General features: G+C 46.5%; 1 protein-coding gene across 1 annotated transcript in view; it reads right to left on the bottom strand.

The window, feature by feature from the left end:
- The window catches only part of CEP152 (centrosomal protein 152), a 77,884-nt gene extending 65,062 nt beyond the window's left edge, over positions 1-12,822 (bottom strand). The window contains exons 1-2 of the mRNA XM_058665283.1: positions 12,415-12,822; positions 6,979-7,072 (exon numbers count right to left, since the gene is read on the bottom strand). Of these exons, the coding sequence (XP_058521266.1) occupies positions 6,979-7,072; positions 12,415-12,725 (405 nt within the window). The 5' untranslated portion in view covers positions 12,726-12,822. The remainder of the gene's footprint in view (positions 1-6,978; positions 7,073-12,414) is intronic.
- Positions 12,823-15,923: the final 3,101 nt, after the last annotated feature.

Below are 15,923 nucleotides of genomic sequence, written 5' to 3'. Positions count from 1 at the left end.
CAGAACCTGTACATCTTCCTCATTAAAGTTCCGCCCGAATTCCAAGCACAGGTTCAAGAACAGAAAGAACAATGTTTATAAATGAGAAAACCTAAACTCACTCATTAATTTCTAACTCATCAGAGGGCTCTTTGCTTGCAACTAGCAATCCTCTCAGTGGGATATTATTGACTTTCAACTGCTTTTAATAATTTAAGAGATACCTTCCCTAGGGAAAAATAAAATCATTTGTGATGATGGAGGTGTCTATATCGAAATACATTCCAAACCACCCTATACACCCCTCTCCCTTTGCTACTCCCTAAAGGTGGGGAAGTGGGCAGCTTTCTCCAAGAGCATTATCAATAAAACACTTCAAAGGAACTTAAGTAGAACAGCACCCCTCTCTCCCACCACACACTCACCACTATGCTCAGAGGAGAAAGTACAATAGACAAGCACACCTTTTGTTAGGGTTACTAATTAACGCAACAGGCTGTCTTCAGAGCCTGTAACCTTCAATACTCCAAAAAGCAAGAGATCTCCGATTACAAACCACATAATGCACCTTCTCGCAGGAGGAACGAAGCAGATGGAGCTGCCAACCGTCACAGCCCTTGGGAAAGGGTGACTTGCTAAGTATCTCTCTGAAAGCAGTCTGTCATTTTGAAAACAGAATTACAAGATAATGTTTTGGTGGATAAACATTAAGAAGAAAGTTCACTTTCCCTTTAGAAGCGAGTGTGAAGTCAGCCTACGTGGTGGACCTTCAGCCTAGTTGTTACGGCTGAGAGTCCTATGACCTCACGGGACTACCCGAGTTCAATCCTTGGTCCAATGTGGGGGGTGGGGGGGCAGTTTGGTGCTATAGCTAGTTAATCCTCTCCCTGTGGTTCCAGTGCCCCATTTGGACACCAGTTCTAGTACTGGCTGCTCCAGTTTCCAGTCCAGCTCCCTGCTTATAGTTGGGGAAAGCAGTGGAAGGAAGGTTCAAGTCCCTGGGCTCTGAATCCATGTGGGAGACCCAGAAGAGCTCCTGGCTCCCAGCTTCGGACTGGCTCAGCTCTGGCTGTTGAGGCCATTTGGGGAGGGAACCAGCAGACGCAAGATGAAGCTCTCTCTCTTTCAAGTAAATGTAATAAATCTTTAAAAACAAAACAAAAACATTCAAAAGTATTTGAAAAAAGAAATCCTAACTCCTGACCCCAGCCTCCTGCTAAGGCAGACTTCAGAAGACAGTGGCGGTGGCTCAGCACGTGGGTTCCTCACCCTCTCAGGAGACCTGGATTCTGTGTCTGACTCTGGGCTTCAGACCACTGCAAGCATTTAGGGAATGAGCCAGCTTCCAGGGGAGCACAGAACTCACAAATTCACTCTCTTTTTCTCCTCCACCCTTTCTCTGTGTCTCTCATAAATAAAAAGTTTTGAAAGACCCTTATACTTGAAAAATCAATAGGAGATTGAGAAAGAACCAAAATGAATTGGCAATCAGCCCTCCAATTTAGGAATTACACTATTCAGAATATTTAAAAAAAAAAAACAAACCTGCATTTCATCATTTATACCAAATTTCTTAGTGTCCAAAGGGAAGCCCTGGCCTGGGCTGCTGTGCATCAGAAAAGGCAATGCGGCAATACTCAGGAGAGAAGCCGCAGCTGCACTGCAGATGACACATGAGCGGGTTTCTGGCCCAGAAGGACCAGTGGTGTGCCTATCCAGCCAGCCCGGCACTTCAAGGTGAGCACACCAAAGCCCAGAGAAGGCATGGGGGCAGCCAGTGATTAGGCGGCAGAACCCAGAGCAGGAACCAGAGCTTGAACTTCCCCATCCTCACTCGCCTCTCCTCCTCTGGGTGACGCCGAGTCAGCCACTGGAAGAGATGCACTTCTACCCGTTTGTGTGTAAGCAAGCTTCCGTACTAGCAAAAAAACATCCAATGTGGCTGCCCCAGTTGCGACAGCCACTGAAAAGTACCTATAGGGACGGGGAAATTGCTCTAGGCATAATCTGGACCTAGTGGTAGAAACAGCTAAAGGAAAATCTCACGGAAACAAAAAAGAAAAGCATGAGGAGTCAAACATTTACTTCTTGATTTTTGTTAGCGGGGAGAGGGAGACGAGAAAATTCCACTAAATCAACTATTATCAGCTGTTTACAAATGCTAGCTGCACAACTCCCTCTAGCGGGGGCAAAACATCAAACTGTTGCTATTACTACATCAAACAAAGCAGCTAAAGAGAATAAACTCACTGATGCTTTTTTACTCTGTTAAGCGAAAAGCAAATATGAAAACCAAGGAGGGATGGCATTGTGTCACAGCAGGCTACCCCATAGCCTATGACGTCAGCATCCAAAATGGGCTGCTCCACTTCCCATACAGCTCCTGCTATCACACCTGGGAAACGCGCCTAACGTGGCAAGGACATGGGCCCCTGCCACCCATGTGGGAGACTAACAGGCAGTTCCAGGTTCCTGCTCTGGCCTGGCTCATCCACAACCACTGAGGACATCGGGGGATAACCCAGCAACAGAAGAGCTCTCTCTCTCCCTCTCTAACTCTGCCTTCAAATAAATCAATCTTTAAAAAAAAAAAAAATAGGGACCCAAATCAGTGTTGCCAGGTGCGAGGTTCTAGCATCTGCTCCTTAAGTACCTATGTATTCAGGATTATTTTAAACATGTAATTACTAACTGAACCATCATCACTAAGTTTTTGTCTTAATAGCATGGATTATCAAGTATTTCTGTCCTACACCACCAGCACCAGAATAGAAACACACACACGTAGCACTAAGCAATCGCCACAGTTATTTCTGGTAACACTGCAGGGACTGCCCGAGTTTTCCAGCACACTGCCAAGTCCTTAAGTTGAAGCTGCAACTTCACCAGTAACTCAGATGCTTCTAACAGTCATTCTATCTCAAAATTAATAACCAATCATGAAATCATAAATACAGCAAATCATCTGAAAATAATATTGCTACATTATGCGTTTTCAACTTATTTTCATGCAACTTTTTTGAATTCTTTTTTTTAAAAATTTGTTTATTTTTATTGGAAAGGCAGATATAGAGAGAAGAGGAGACAGAAAGATCTTCCGTCTGATGGTTCACTCCCCAGGTGGCCACAATGGCTAGACTTGAGCCAATCCAAAGCCAGGAGCCAGGAGCTTCCTCCGGGCATCCCACATGGGTGCAGGGTCCCAGGGCTTTGGGCCATCCTCGACTGCTTTCCCAGGTCACAAGCAGAGATCTGGATGGGAAGTGGAGCAGCCAGGATACAAACCAGTGCCCACATGGGATCCCGGCACTCTCAAGGCGAGGACTTTAACCACTACACTATTACGCTGGGCCCTCTTTTTTCATTTTAAATTAGCCTTTTCTAGCCAAACTTGAAAGTCGGCCAAAAATACTTTAGATGAGGTCTACTTAATATGTAGGAAGCATAACTACATTTCAGCTCTCAAATGGTACAGCAAGAAGTTGTGAGAAATGTGTAACATGTGACTAACTGGTAGGAATCCTGCCTGAAATGACCCCACACCTCCGTGCGATCCTCATCCTCACTTACTCACTTCACTCTGCTCTGTCAGCTGCGTAAGAGGAGGAGTTTCGGGAGAAATAATGTGTAAGGCAGCAAGTTAGGTATGCACTCCCCTGCATGGTCGTCGCCACGGCGGCCAAACTTCCACCACAGTATCACTAAGATAGAAATCTGAAGACAAATATATTACCTACTTTTTCGGCAAAATTCTATGATTTTTCAAAATAGGGGCCTATTAATGGTGACCAGTGTCTTGAAATCTCATTGGTCTAATTGTTCTCTGAACACTAAATACATTCGTTTAGCAAATATTTCCTGTTCTGAACATTAAATGAACTTTCCCATTTGGTCTTCAATATCAGTCATGGACAGAATAGAAATGGCAAAGGCAAGATCATAATTCAGAGTTGCAGATTTGGATGACCTAGAGTTCGGAATTTGAAAATGACTGGGCCCGGGCCCGGCGGCCGTGGCCTAGCGGCTAAAGTCCTCGCCTTGAAAGCCCCGGGATCCCATATGGGCGCCGGTTCTAATCCCGGCAGCTCCACTTCCCATCCAGCTCCCTGCTTGTGGCCTGGGAAAGCAGTCAGGGACGGCCCAAAGCCTTGGGACCCTGCACCCGCGTGGGAGACCTGGAAGAGGTTCCTGGTTCCTGGCATCGGATCGGCGCGCACCGGCCCGTTGCGGCTCACTTGGGGAGTGAATCATCGGACGGAAGATCTTCCTCTCTGTCTCTCCTCCTCTGTGTATATCTGGCTGTAATAAAACGAATAAATCTTTAAAAAAAAAAAAAAAGAAAATGACTGGGCCCGGCGGCGTGGCCTAGCGGCTCAAGTCCTCGCCTTGAAAGCCCCAGGATCCCATATGGGCGCCGGTTCTAATCCCGGCAGCTCCATTCCCATCCAGCTCCTTGCTTGTGGCCTGGGAAAGCAGTCAGGGACGGCCCAAAGCTTTGGGACCCTGCACCCGTGTGGGAGACCCGGAAGAGATTCCAGGTTCCCGGCTTCAGATCGGCGCAGCACCGGCCCGTTGCGGCTCACTTGGGGAGTGAATCATCGAATGGAAGATCTTCCTCTCTGTCTCTCCTCCTCTCTGTATATCCAGCTTTCCAATAATAACAAATCTTTTAAAAAAAAAATGACTTATTCACTAATGTTATAGGCAAATACAGACAAAAATCCCACCTAGCCCCTAAGTAATTAATGGACTGTAGCTCAACACCTGGCCATCCATACTAGAAAGTCAAACTCAGGACTACCCTACCATTGACAGAGACAAGCTTTCTTAAATCCTTACCATGATCATAAGTCCCAGGTAACACAGTTTGGCCAGCCTTAGAGTACACTACTGAGGATTCAGACTCCTACCTTGGATAACTAAACACAAAGTGATTCACTAAGTACAGAAAGCAATCAATACGCACGAGCCGCATGCTGACAGTTACGCTCCAAAGCTACCAACCAGCAGAGAAAGACTGCGCTTCCCTTCTTTTGTCTTACTTTATTTTACAGGCAGAGACAGAAACAGAGACCAACAGACCAAGCATTCCCATCCACTGCTTCACGTCCCAGACACTGCAACAGCCAAGGGGCCAGAGCCTGGAACTCAATCCGGATCTCCAGGAGCACGGCAGGGACCCACTGCACAAACCATCATAAACAAACCTCCTACACAAACCTCCCAGGGTCGCACTGGCTGGAAATAAGACCCAGGACTCAAACCAAGGCACTCCAATACAGTTGTTCCAATTGACATGCTTAACTCCAGGTCAAACACCTGCCCTAGCTCTTTATTCTCTCAAGATTATGTGCTATGCTGCAATTGTAGGGTCAGGTAGGCTCAAAATGACTACCAAATATGCAAGCAAGCTAAGGCGTGATCAGCCAGTTTACTATTTTAACATGCAATAGCAAAATATAGATACACATGGCTCAATCTACATCAGTAATTCTGAGTTCCATTTACTGAAACTCTGAAAGTCTGTAGCTCCCAATCTCAAGTTGTCCCCGACAGCAACCATCTTCTTTAAAGAAGTGGAAATCTTTTTATTCACATGAAGCTTTTGAGGAATAGAACTGTAATGTCATAGTAGAACTAAATTAGTTCTATGTTCCTTTCCCTTGCCCTGCTGGAAACATTCATTCTTAAGCATGTCTTCTGTTTGATTATTTAAGAGGCAGGCAGAGCAAGCTCCCACCTGCTGGTTCCCTCCCCAGATGCCTGCAACTGTGGGGGACTGGACTGAGCCAAACCAGGGAACCAGGAACTCAACCTAGGCCTCCCATGTGTGTGGCAGGAAACGAATTCCTTGAGCCACAATGGCCATTTCCCAGGGTCTGCTTCAGCAGGAGGCTGGATTCAGGAGCTGGAGGACAGGCATTAAGCCGCCAAAGCACTCTAAGGGTGTAACACAAGATCTTAAATAGTATCTTAACCATTCGCCAGTCATCTGCCTCTACTCCCATCTTCAAAGAACTGCTTTTCCCAAGGCTAGAATGGTGGCTTAATAGGTTAATCCTCCACCTGCACCATGGGCATCCCCCATGTAGGCAGAAGTTCGAGTCCCAACTGCTCCATTTCTGATTCAGCTGACTGTTTATGGCCTGGGAAAGCAGCAGAGGATGGTTCAAATCCTTGAGCCCCCTGCACCTGCACGGGTAAGCCAGAAGAATCTCCAGGCTCCTGGCTTCAGATTGGCTCAGCTCTGGCCATTGCAGTCATCTGGGGAGTGAACCTTTTCTCTCTGTAAATCTACCTCTCAAATAGAAATAAAGACATTTAAGAAAAAAATTGCTTTTCCTCCAAAAACTTCCTAACCCAGAATCTATCTCCAAAGAGGTGATTCTAATGGTTATGTTCTATGTCATCTACAATTAACTGCCTCCTTAACAAACACTCTTTTTAAATTTCTCATCATCTAATACATCTAGTAGTAAGCTCCCTCAACATCTACTCAGCTAATGTATCTTTCCCAATGAAAGCCCATTTATCAGAATATTTTTCTTTTCTTACACTAATGATTCCTTAAACTGGCCCTCTCACAATCATGGTGGCTGCAGCCCAGCCAACTTTCCAGACCCTCTCAGGGTTTTTAAAAACTTCATTCTGCAAGTTACAGAACACCCTTCCCCATATCTGCCACAGCTACTTTGAGGGACCTTATCAAACTTCAGAAGCCCTTACCAGGCCACAAGGTCAGATGTCCTCAGGGAACTGGCAGAGAATTTAGCACAGCACAGCAGGAGGTCTAAGTGCTGGTACCCAAGCCTAGGAGAGGAGTGGGGGCTGGACCATGGGGTCCTCCCAAGCTCCAGCCCACCTGCTGCCATGGGCAAACACGGCCGGGGGTCGGCAACAGAAGCCCGAAACTAGTATTACATGAAATTTTCAATCTGCACGTACGGATTAGGCTTTGGGCCTTATTTATTTGTTTGTTTACTTATTTCAGGAACTCACCTCTTTTTCCCTTTCATAGTCTTCTTTGTCATATTCTTCATCTTCGTTTTGTGTCTGTAATGTCATACTACCAAAATCTAGCGACATGGTCCTCCTGTGGGAAAGAGGAAGGTAACTTGGTTTTGTCCATTACAGGACAATAGGCTGAAAGAACATAGGTGTATCATACATATCAAAAACACTCTCCCAAGGAAAGAGATTCCTTATTCACAGAAAATAGATACAGGCCAGCAATTCACATACACACACACAAAGAAATGGGTAACAAAATTAAGAATGAATTTTTCTAGTTGTCTAGAAAGCATTAACAAAGAAGCATTCTGCACCCACACACATAAATAACTCTAATAACTCACTGTACCAAATAAGCTCAAATAAAATCTCAAAGTTGATGTCATAACCATGACACAGGTAGTATCCTCCACAATTTGCTTCATTCTTTACATGCCGCAAATCCAAACACCCATGGTATAACCAAAAAATGGGGGGGAAAAGGCATTCAAATACTGCTGGTGATTGCTGTCCGGGGGCCATTCATGATCTGGTCAAAGCGTAGAGCACGCAACAACCACCGGAATGTCAAATGACCTGCTCTTAGGCCTGATACAGGCACATTCTGCCAAAAACACTCCAGGGAAACAAGCGAAGGCTGTGCAGCTGCACCACTGTCATGTTCCAACTGCAGAAGCAACAGGACTGCTTCCGCCCTGCAGCCGGATACGGGTCTCTCTGCCCTCAGATTCCAAAAGGCAATCACCGACTGTAGTTAGATTGTTTAGGCATCCTGACACCACACATTAACACATGCTAGGGCCCAGCGCAATGGCCTAGTGGCTACTGCGTTGCACATGCCAGGATCTCATATGGGAACCAGTTCATGTCCTCCACTTCCCACCCAGTTCCCTGCTGGTGGCTGAGAAAGCAGTGGAGGCTGGCCCAAAGCCTTGGGACCCTGCACTCATTTGGGAGACCCAGAAGAAGCTCCTGTCTGCTGGCTTCGGATCGGCTCAGCTCTGGCCACTGCGGCCACCCGGGAAGTGAACCAGCGGAAGGATGATCCTTGTCTCTCCTCTCTGTACACCTGCCTTTCCAATAGAAATAAATCTTTAAAAACAAAACACCCTACATTTCAGAATTCAAATCTTGACAAGCCTCACAGGAAGCAGGTGTTATCAGTTACCTGGCTTAACACTGCTGGACTCCCCCCAGGCCCCTGCCAGCCAACAAAACGTGCTGTAACATGAGCCTGCGCCTCGATTCTCTCTCTGCACCTTTCAGGTTCCAACGTGACATTAAACTGGCAGGAAAATGAGATGCCAAGAGACCCAGCAATCCAAACGTGTTACTATGCAGACCTTAGCCCCTTTGCGATACCCACTGGGCGCTCTATTGCCAACCTCCAGCCAGTGGCTCCACAACAAAAACTGCCCCACCTCATCAGCTCTAAGATGCCTTGGATGGGATGAATCAGTTCCATGTGCAGCAAACGTGCCCAATTAAACTGTCAGGCCTCAACGACTGTGAAACGTAGCCCATTTTGTAGATGGTAAGATGGGAAAGGCAAATGTAAAATATGCTCTTGTAGATTTCAGTGCTAATGCACCTGGGAAAGGCAGTCCCAAAATGCTGATGGCCCCACAACCATGCCCAAACCCTGGAGGAAGTTCCCGGTGTGAGCCTGGCTCAGCCCTGGCCATGGCAGATCCAAGATCTGTCTCCTCTCCTTCTATGCCTGACTTTCAGATAAAAGGGGAAAATTAATCAACTTTTTAAAAAAATAAAATTATTAGTATTTTAGCTGAAATTTAAAATAACACTTGAACCTACTAATCTCCACTAACTACCAGTGCTCTCAAAGACTTTACGATTCCAGAACGTGTGGGAGAACAGTATCGTGGTTCTTGTCTCCCACTTCGGCCTGGCCCCAACTGGCTCTGACAACCTCAGATGCGGGAAGCAGCAGACGGCTAATTCCCTCTGGCTCCTCTGGCCCTCTACCTTGCAAATAAAATATTTTTTTTAAAAAAAGACCATGATTAAGAATTCCAATATTATATATGGAAAAGCACACAATTTAGAAAGTCAGAAGATGATGAGAAAAATATTTGTAGAACACATGAAAAAAATCCAAATATACAATTCCTGAAAATAAGACAAGCAACTCAATTTAAAAATGGACAACTAGCTGAAAATGAATTTTGAACAAAATAAAAATGATCAATTTGAAAAACAATGCTTAAGCTTATGAATTATTCAAAGCATCATTTAAACAAGAAAATGTCATTTTCTACTAGTAGATTAAAAGAAAACAAACCAAAAAAAAAACCCGGCTAACATATAATGGCAGTAATTTTGTGTTTTGTGTGACTCATGAATTATGAGTGATAATATAAACCGATCTTGAAATCTAGCAACAATATATGTGTCCTAAAAAGGTATTAATAAAGGTGAAATATTTCTGTATTTGATTCAGAGGATTTACAATCTAAAAAAATCAAGATATAGGAGCCAGCACGCAAGCTAATTCTCTACCTGCGGTGCCAGAATTCCGTACAGGTGGTTCATGTCCTGGCGGCTCCACTTCCCATCCAGCTCCCTGCTTATGGCCTGAAAGCAACAGAGGATGGCTGAAGGCCTTGGGCCCCTGCACAAGCATGGGAGACCCAGAAGCAGCTCCTGGCTTCAAATGGGTTCAGCTCTGGCCATTCCAACCATTTGGGGAGTGAACCATTGATGGAAGCTTTTCTCTCTCTCTCTCTCCCTCTCTCTCTAAATCTTGCAAATAAAGACAAACATTTTTAAAAACAATAAAGAACATAAAATTTAAAAAGACATCAAGATGCAAAATCAGTCTACAATGTTATGCCTTTAAAACTAGCAGTCCAGGCCCATGCAATAGCCTAGTGGCTAAATGCTAATGCTCGCCTTGCATACACCTAGATCTCATACGGGCGCCAGCTCATATCCCAGATACTCCACTTCCCATCCAGCTCCCTGCTCGTGGCCTGGGAAAGCAGTAGGAGACAGCCCAAAGCCTTGGGACCCTGCATCCATGTGGGAGACCGGGAACAAGCTCCTGGCTTCAAAGCGGTTCAGCTCCAGCCATTGTGGCCACTTGGGCAGTGAACCAGCGGGTGGAAGATCTTTGTCTCCCCTTCTCTCTGTAAATCTGCCTGTCCCATAGAAATCAATAAATCTTTTTAAAAAAAACAGCAGTCTAGGTGTTTGCTACAAAGTAACTATTTCGGGATCCCTAAGACTATAAAGAAGCAGGTCTGCCTTTCATTACACTCAGGTGAGGCAGTACTCTGGCTCAATATTCTGCAGCTGCTGGTCATGCTTTCCTGGCCTTCCTTGCCAAGAGAAGAAAACTGAAAGCTGCTTAGGTGGACAAAGATGACAAAACAAAAATCGCATTGTTGGGCCGGGCGGCTTGGCCTAGCGGCTAAAGTCCTCGCCTTGAACGCGCCAGGATCTCATATGGGTGCCGGTTCTATTCCCGGCAGCTCCACTTCCCATCCAGCTCCCTGCTTGTGGCCTGGGAAAGCAGTCGAGGACGGCCCAAGGCTTTGGGATGCTGCACCTGTGTGGGAGACCCGGAAGAGGTTCCTGGTTCCAGGCATCGGATCGGCGCAGCACCGGCCCGTTGCGGCTCACTTGGGGAGTTAGACATCGGACGAAAGATCTTCCTCTCTGTCTGTCCTCCTCTCTGTATATCCGGCTTTCCAATAATAATAAAATCTTTAAAAAAAAAAATCGCATTGTTTTTGCCTCATGAAAGAACACTAAAGGCCCAAAACGTATCACGCACAGTAGGCATACTTCATATTCAATGACTGATACATAAACATGATATTCAACGGGAATTCATGATTTCAGTGCAATTGTACTGACCACCTGCTGAGTGCCAGACTACAAGCATCTAAAGACCATGGGGTGATCAGTATTAGAGATACAATGACATAAACTTGTGGTTCCAAGGATACATTGTATTAAATTCAATGGTAAAGAAAAATACAGAGCACAAACTAACTTTGCCTAAGAAGACTCACAGAAGGTACCAAAAGGCATTTTAGATTAGAAACAGCTGTATCCATCCAGAGACACCCCAGCAGCTAAGAAATCAGCCCCAGATTTGGTTCTCCTGAGCTTAATTCGGGTCCTTTATCAACTGCATAACCTTCAGCACCTGTTCCCAATTCTTAAGGGAAATAGGAGTAAAAGTAGTATCCATCTCAAAGACTGGTTGTGAGGATTGACAAAAATGATGCACATAAAATGCTTAGCACCATGTACCCACCAACACACCATTTTATTAAGACATTATGATTGCTGAACTGGAGGCTTCCAGCTACGGAGATTACAGTAACGAACAGCATTCCTTAGAACCAAGAAAAGAGTGTGTAGCCTGTGGGCAAGCTTACTTCAAACAATGCAACCTCCTCTGGAATGAAAACACCACCACCTGCAAAGGCCCTCACCAGTTCCCCCACAAGATCAATTCCTTCCTTGCACCTTCACACTACTTCTGACGCTTTTCTTGGGGTTTCAACGTCAGCCTCTTTGGAATGCATGCACCAACCTAGAAAGCGTATGCCAACTGTCATAAACTGGACATATGATGTCACTCGGCCTCAATCTGACTCAAACTGGTAACTACAAGATTAAAGGGCTTCAAAGTGTATGAACTGCCCTGGGAGTTGGGAAACTGTTTACTTGCTAACATGCCTCAGCCAGAACACACCAGCACGCTTTAGACTTGAAACGTCTCTGCCGAAGGTGCCTACTCATTCTCCCAATAATTGTCCAAGCACTACTTGCGGTGCCAAAGTCTAACAGGACACGATAAAATGAAAGAAAACAGCCCTATGGAGAACCAATACCTTCTGGTCATTCTAATGACAGCAGTTTGCACAAATAGGCTCTAGAGGCCCAGAGGCGATCATAACACACGGCAGGCACCCACAGAATGAACAGGCGGACGAGCGCAGCAATAAGTGAAACGACCTTACCTAGAACTATGAGACCTCAGCCACGACGCATCAAACAGGCACCCGGAGACTGCGCTGCCCGGCGCCCAGCCGCCGGGGGTGCCGGCTCCGCGGCCAGCGTCACCTGCCCCCGGTCAGCACGCGTGCACACAGCACCCACTATGAGCCAGGCACGGCGCCGGGCCACCGCCGCGGGGGTGTCCGGGTAAGAGTCTGGGGGCGACCCCAGCAGCCGGGAGAAGAGACGGGCAGGGCTGCCCAGCCGTCAGCTCCAAGGAGAAGCCTGGGCTTCAAAGCCGAGCTCAGCCACCTGCAGGCAGTCCACCACCGCGCGATTTGGGGAGGGGGCGAATCTGCACCTGGGGAAGCCTCGGCCAGGATCCACCAAGGCCCCCGTCACTCTTCCACCCCGGAGGCTACGCCTAGGCGCGAAGGGGAAACTCACCGGAGGCCACGGACGCTGTCACTGCGGGAAAACTCTGGCCCCAGCCCAAGACCAACTTCTGGCAAACCCCCTTCCCCAGCCCTAAAATCAGCCAGCTCCTTCCTAGTCACAACCGAACGCGGAGGCACGAGGCCCGTGAAGAGCAGCCGCCTCCTGCAATCACCGCCTAGAGCCTGGCCTGCAGGGTGGGGCCAGGCGGAGCGCGCGTCTCCGCCCTCCTCAAGCTGGGTTGAGAGGTCGCCCGCAGCTGCACGCGTCCGGCTGTTTGAAAGCCGGCGCCAGGCGTGGCGGGAAGCTCCCGGTGCGTCCATTGGAGGCTTCGTGAGCCAATGCCGAAAGGGGTGGGAGGGCTTACAGGTTTCCTGGAGACGCCAGGGCGCCTCGCCAGAGAGTTTTGGCTAAGTTCAGCTCAGCAAAACCGAATCCTCTGCCGGTTTGGTGCGGGAAACGCGAGCAGTGACTCCTGCCCTGCCCGTTTCCACTCCTGAACCCCGTCAAGCGCTCCGTTTCCTCACCGAACTCTTAGGACCAAATGCTTGGGCCCCTGCACTGGTGTGAGCGACCCAGAAGAAGCTCCTGGCTCCTATCTTTGGAGTCACCCAGCTCCGGCCATCGAGGGCATTTAAGGAGAGAACCAGTAGATGGAAGATCTCCTCTTTCTGTGTCTCAGCTTCTCTCTTAGTAAAATCTGCCTTTCAAATAAAAATAAACATTAAAGAAGAGCTTTCTGAAGCCTGCAAGAATAATAAAGGCACCGCACCAAGCCAAGGTGCCGTGTGCATGAGGAAGGAGCCTAACGTAACCTGGAGAAACACAAAGACGGAAGCCTGTAGGAAAAGACCAGTGTGGAAAGAGAGAGAAAAACAACCAAGACCCTGAGTGCGTAGATTACTTGTGGAATATTGGGACAATGTTTGCCTTGCACTTTGGACACACCTGTGAGCTGGGTGGGACTCAACTCTCAAGAGGAAAAGGTCACATTGTTAAAGAGATTGGGTTCCTCCCACTAACAAGGTTTGTATAAAGATAGTGCCAAACCACCTCTTGTCCATTTCCCTGCAGTGTCAAAGCTACCAGATCGAGGCAGTGCCGCCCCGAAAGTGACATCCAACACATTGTGACCAAGAAGTCCTGTCTGCAAGAGAGCACGCGATTTCAGATTGAGTGAAATGTGGACGTTCAAGCTTTTGGAGCGATTGATCTGTTTTATTAAATTCACTATTGAATTCATGTGTTTAGAGTCTTGTGTAGCATTCTGTATTCCTTCTATGTCTGTAGGTCTTCAGTGATGATCTCTTTTTCATGCTAACACCATAATATTGTTATACGCTCCATTGTTAGATTATAAAAATCTGTACACCGAGAAAAAGCCCATGATAGCTGGAGCATATAGGGGCATATAGGTGCATACCAATGAAGCAGAGTCTTTGTTACCCAGTATAAATAAGAAACTAAAAGAAACTAAATAACAGTATACTTTAATATCAATTTGTGTGGGAGATCTCACCTTGTAGGCGTGGCTCACGGCCTATCTGCCCAAGAACTGTGATCTGTGGTGACATGACTGGAGGGCCTAAAAAGATAGACATGTTTTCTAGCCAATCACAGGGTCAGTGCTGGGTGGGGAGACTGCCGGAAGACAAACACGCTCCTACCCGCCCCTCCCCAAGTTTTTATAAACTTGTAATTTACTCACAATAAATAGACATCCCTAACCAGCTTGTCTCTGGTGGTTCTTATGGCCGAGGAATACTGTAGTCTCACTCCTCAATGGTCTGGGGGCCTGCTGGCAGGAATTCACCCCGAGAAATAATTTTTAATAATTTTCCACAGAGACAGTGCTTTTCACATATGTGTTTGATATGGTAAGAAATCATCCCATATTGTAATCTATGTGGATCTATGAATCCAATCATAAAAAATGGTGGGGTAGGCCTGGCGGCGTGACCTAGCAGCTAAAGTCTTCGCCTTGAACGTGCCAGGATCCCATATGGGCGCCGGTTCTAATCCCGGTGGCCCTGCTTCCCATCCAGCTCCCTGCTTGTGGCCTGGGAAAGCATTCGAGGACTGCCCAAAGCCTTGGGACTCTGCAGCTATGTGGGAGATGTGGAGGAGGTTCCAGGCTCCTGGCTTCAGATCAGCACAGCACCAGCCATTGCGGTCACTTGAGGAATGAATTATCAGATGGAAGATCTTCCTCTCTGTCTCTCCTCTCCTCTCTGTATATCTGACTTTGTAATAAAAATAAATGAATACATTTTTAAAAAAAGTGGTAGGGTGAGATGATTTTTCCAGATATGAACACAAATTTTAAAAAATGGCAAAAGTTACAGAAGTACTTGTAAGAAACATGACAAAGATGGAAATTATCTAAGATTTAAAAGTATTTGAAATTGTTCTTGGCCAAAATAACTGGATCTCAACATATAACTTGTTAGGTTTTTAATGTAATTCACACTCGGCCTATCTGCTGGGACTCAGACATACGTACACAGTTGGCTGCCCGGGCTTGCTCCACTGCAAACTGCCTTCCCTAGACCAGCTGGTACAGATCTTCTTCTCTAAGGAGCCTGACTGCTTCCAAGTCCTTTGACTGGCTGTGCTCCGTTTGCCCCTCCAGATCCCCTGTCTACCCTTCTCCTGTCTCTTGGTGTCCCAAGTGCCAGCCCTTGGCATTGCATCTAGCATCTCTGCAAATTGCTTGGCACGTGGGAATCCCAGTAGAGGAGGAGAGGGTGAGCAGATGAGACGCAGAGTGTTACGGCCCTAGAGGCTTGCTCGTGGAGTCACCAGGACTGTTTGCATCCCTCTGAATTCTGGGACTGCTCCCAGGGCACTGCTTTGTCCCCCTGAAGTTTCCTTTTTTCTGTTCAGACAGGTGCTGAACTGTCCTCCAAAGACACCACTAGAGTGAGCCATCTCTTTTCTCTAGGATCCCGAAATAAGCTACTAATGACAGGTTTTTTCCAAGTCCAAAACATCAGACATTTTGTCAGTTGTCACAAAGCAATAATCATTTATTTTTTTTAAAAAAGTCATTTACATGTACTTATAGACAAACCGATTTCCACTTTGACAGATGAGGAGTGCAAGATTAAAATGTTGTGCAGGCGTTCCTTCTCCTTGGTTTTAGCTGTATCTGATAATTCTCAGAGCAGTACTTGCTCACCCAACTACTATCATTAGAGTCAAACACTGACTATGCATGTGTGCTGCTCACCCATTCACACAGCGCATTCTATCATATCAGGAACTCTTTCTTGCCACCCAGGTAACGCTCTGCCCAGCGGACTGAGACACAGCCATACCATGTCCATGATTAAGATGGTTAGGTTTTTATTATCCATACCATGTAGTTCCTTTTTATGAGGGAAAAAATGAACTAAGATACATGGAAAGCTAATGAAAAATACATTGTTTTCTAACTGTATAAAAAGAGAAAAAAAAGCCTAAGAAATTACTGGCGGTAGAAATAAAATGAAACCATACCCTTTGCATGGAAATAATAG

The sequence above is a fragment of the Ochotona princeps genome, chromosome 6 (genome assembly GCF_030435755.1).
Source record: "Ochotona princeps isolate mOchPri1 chromosome 6, mOchPri1.hap1, whole genome shotgun sequence".
Classification (NCBI taxonomy): Eukaryota; Metazoa; Chordata; class Mammalia; order Lagomorpha; family Ochotonidae; genus Ochotona; species Ochotona princeps.
Note: the sequence above shows the minus strand (reverse complement) of the source record. Positions and strands in the feature narration are given on the sequence as shown.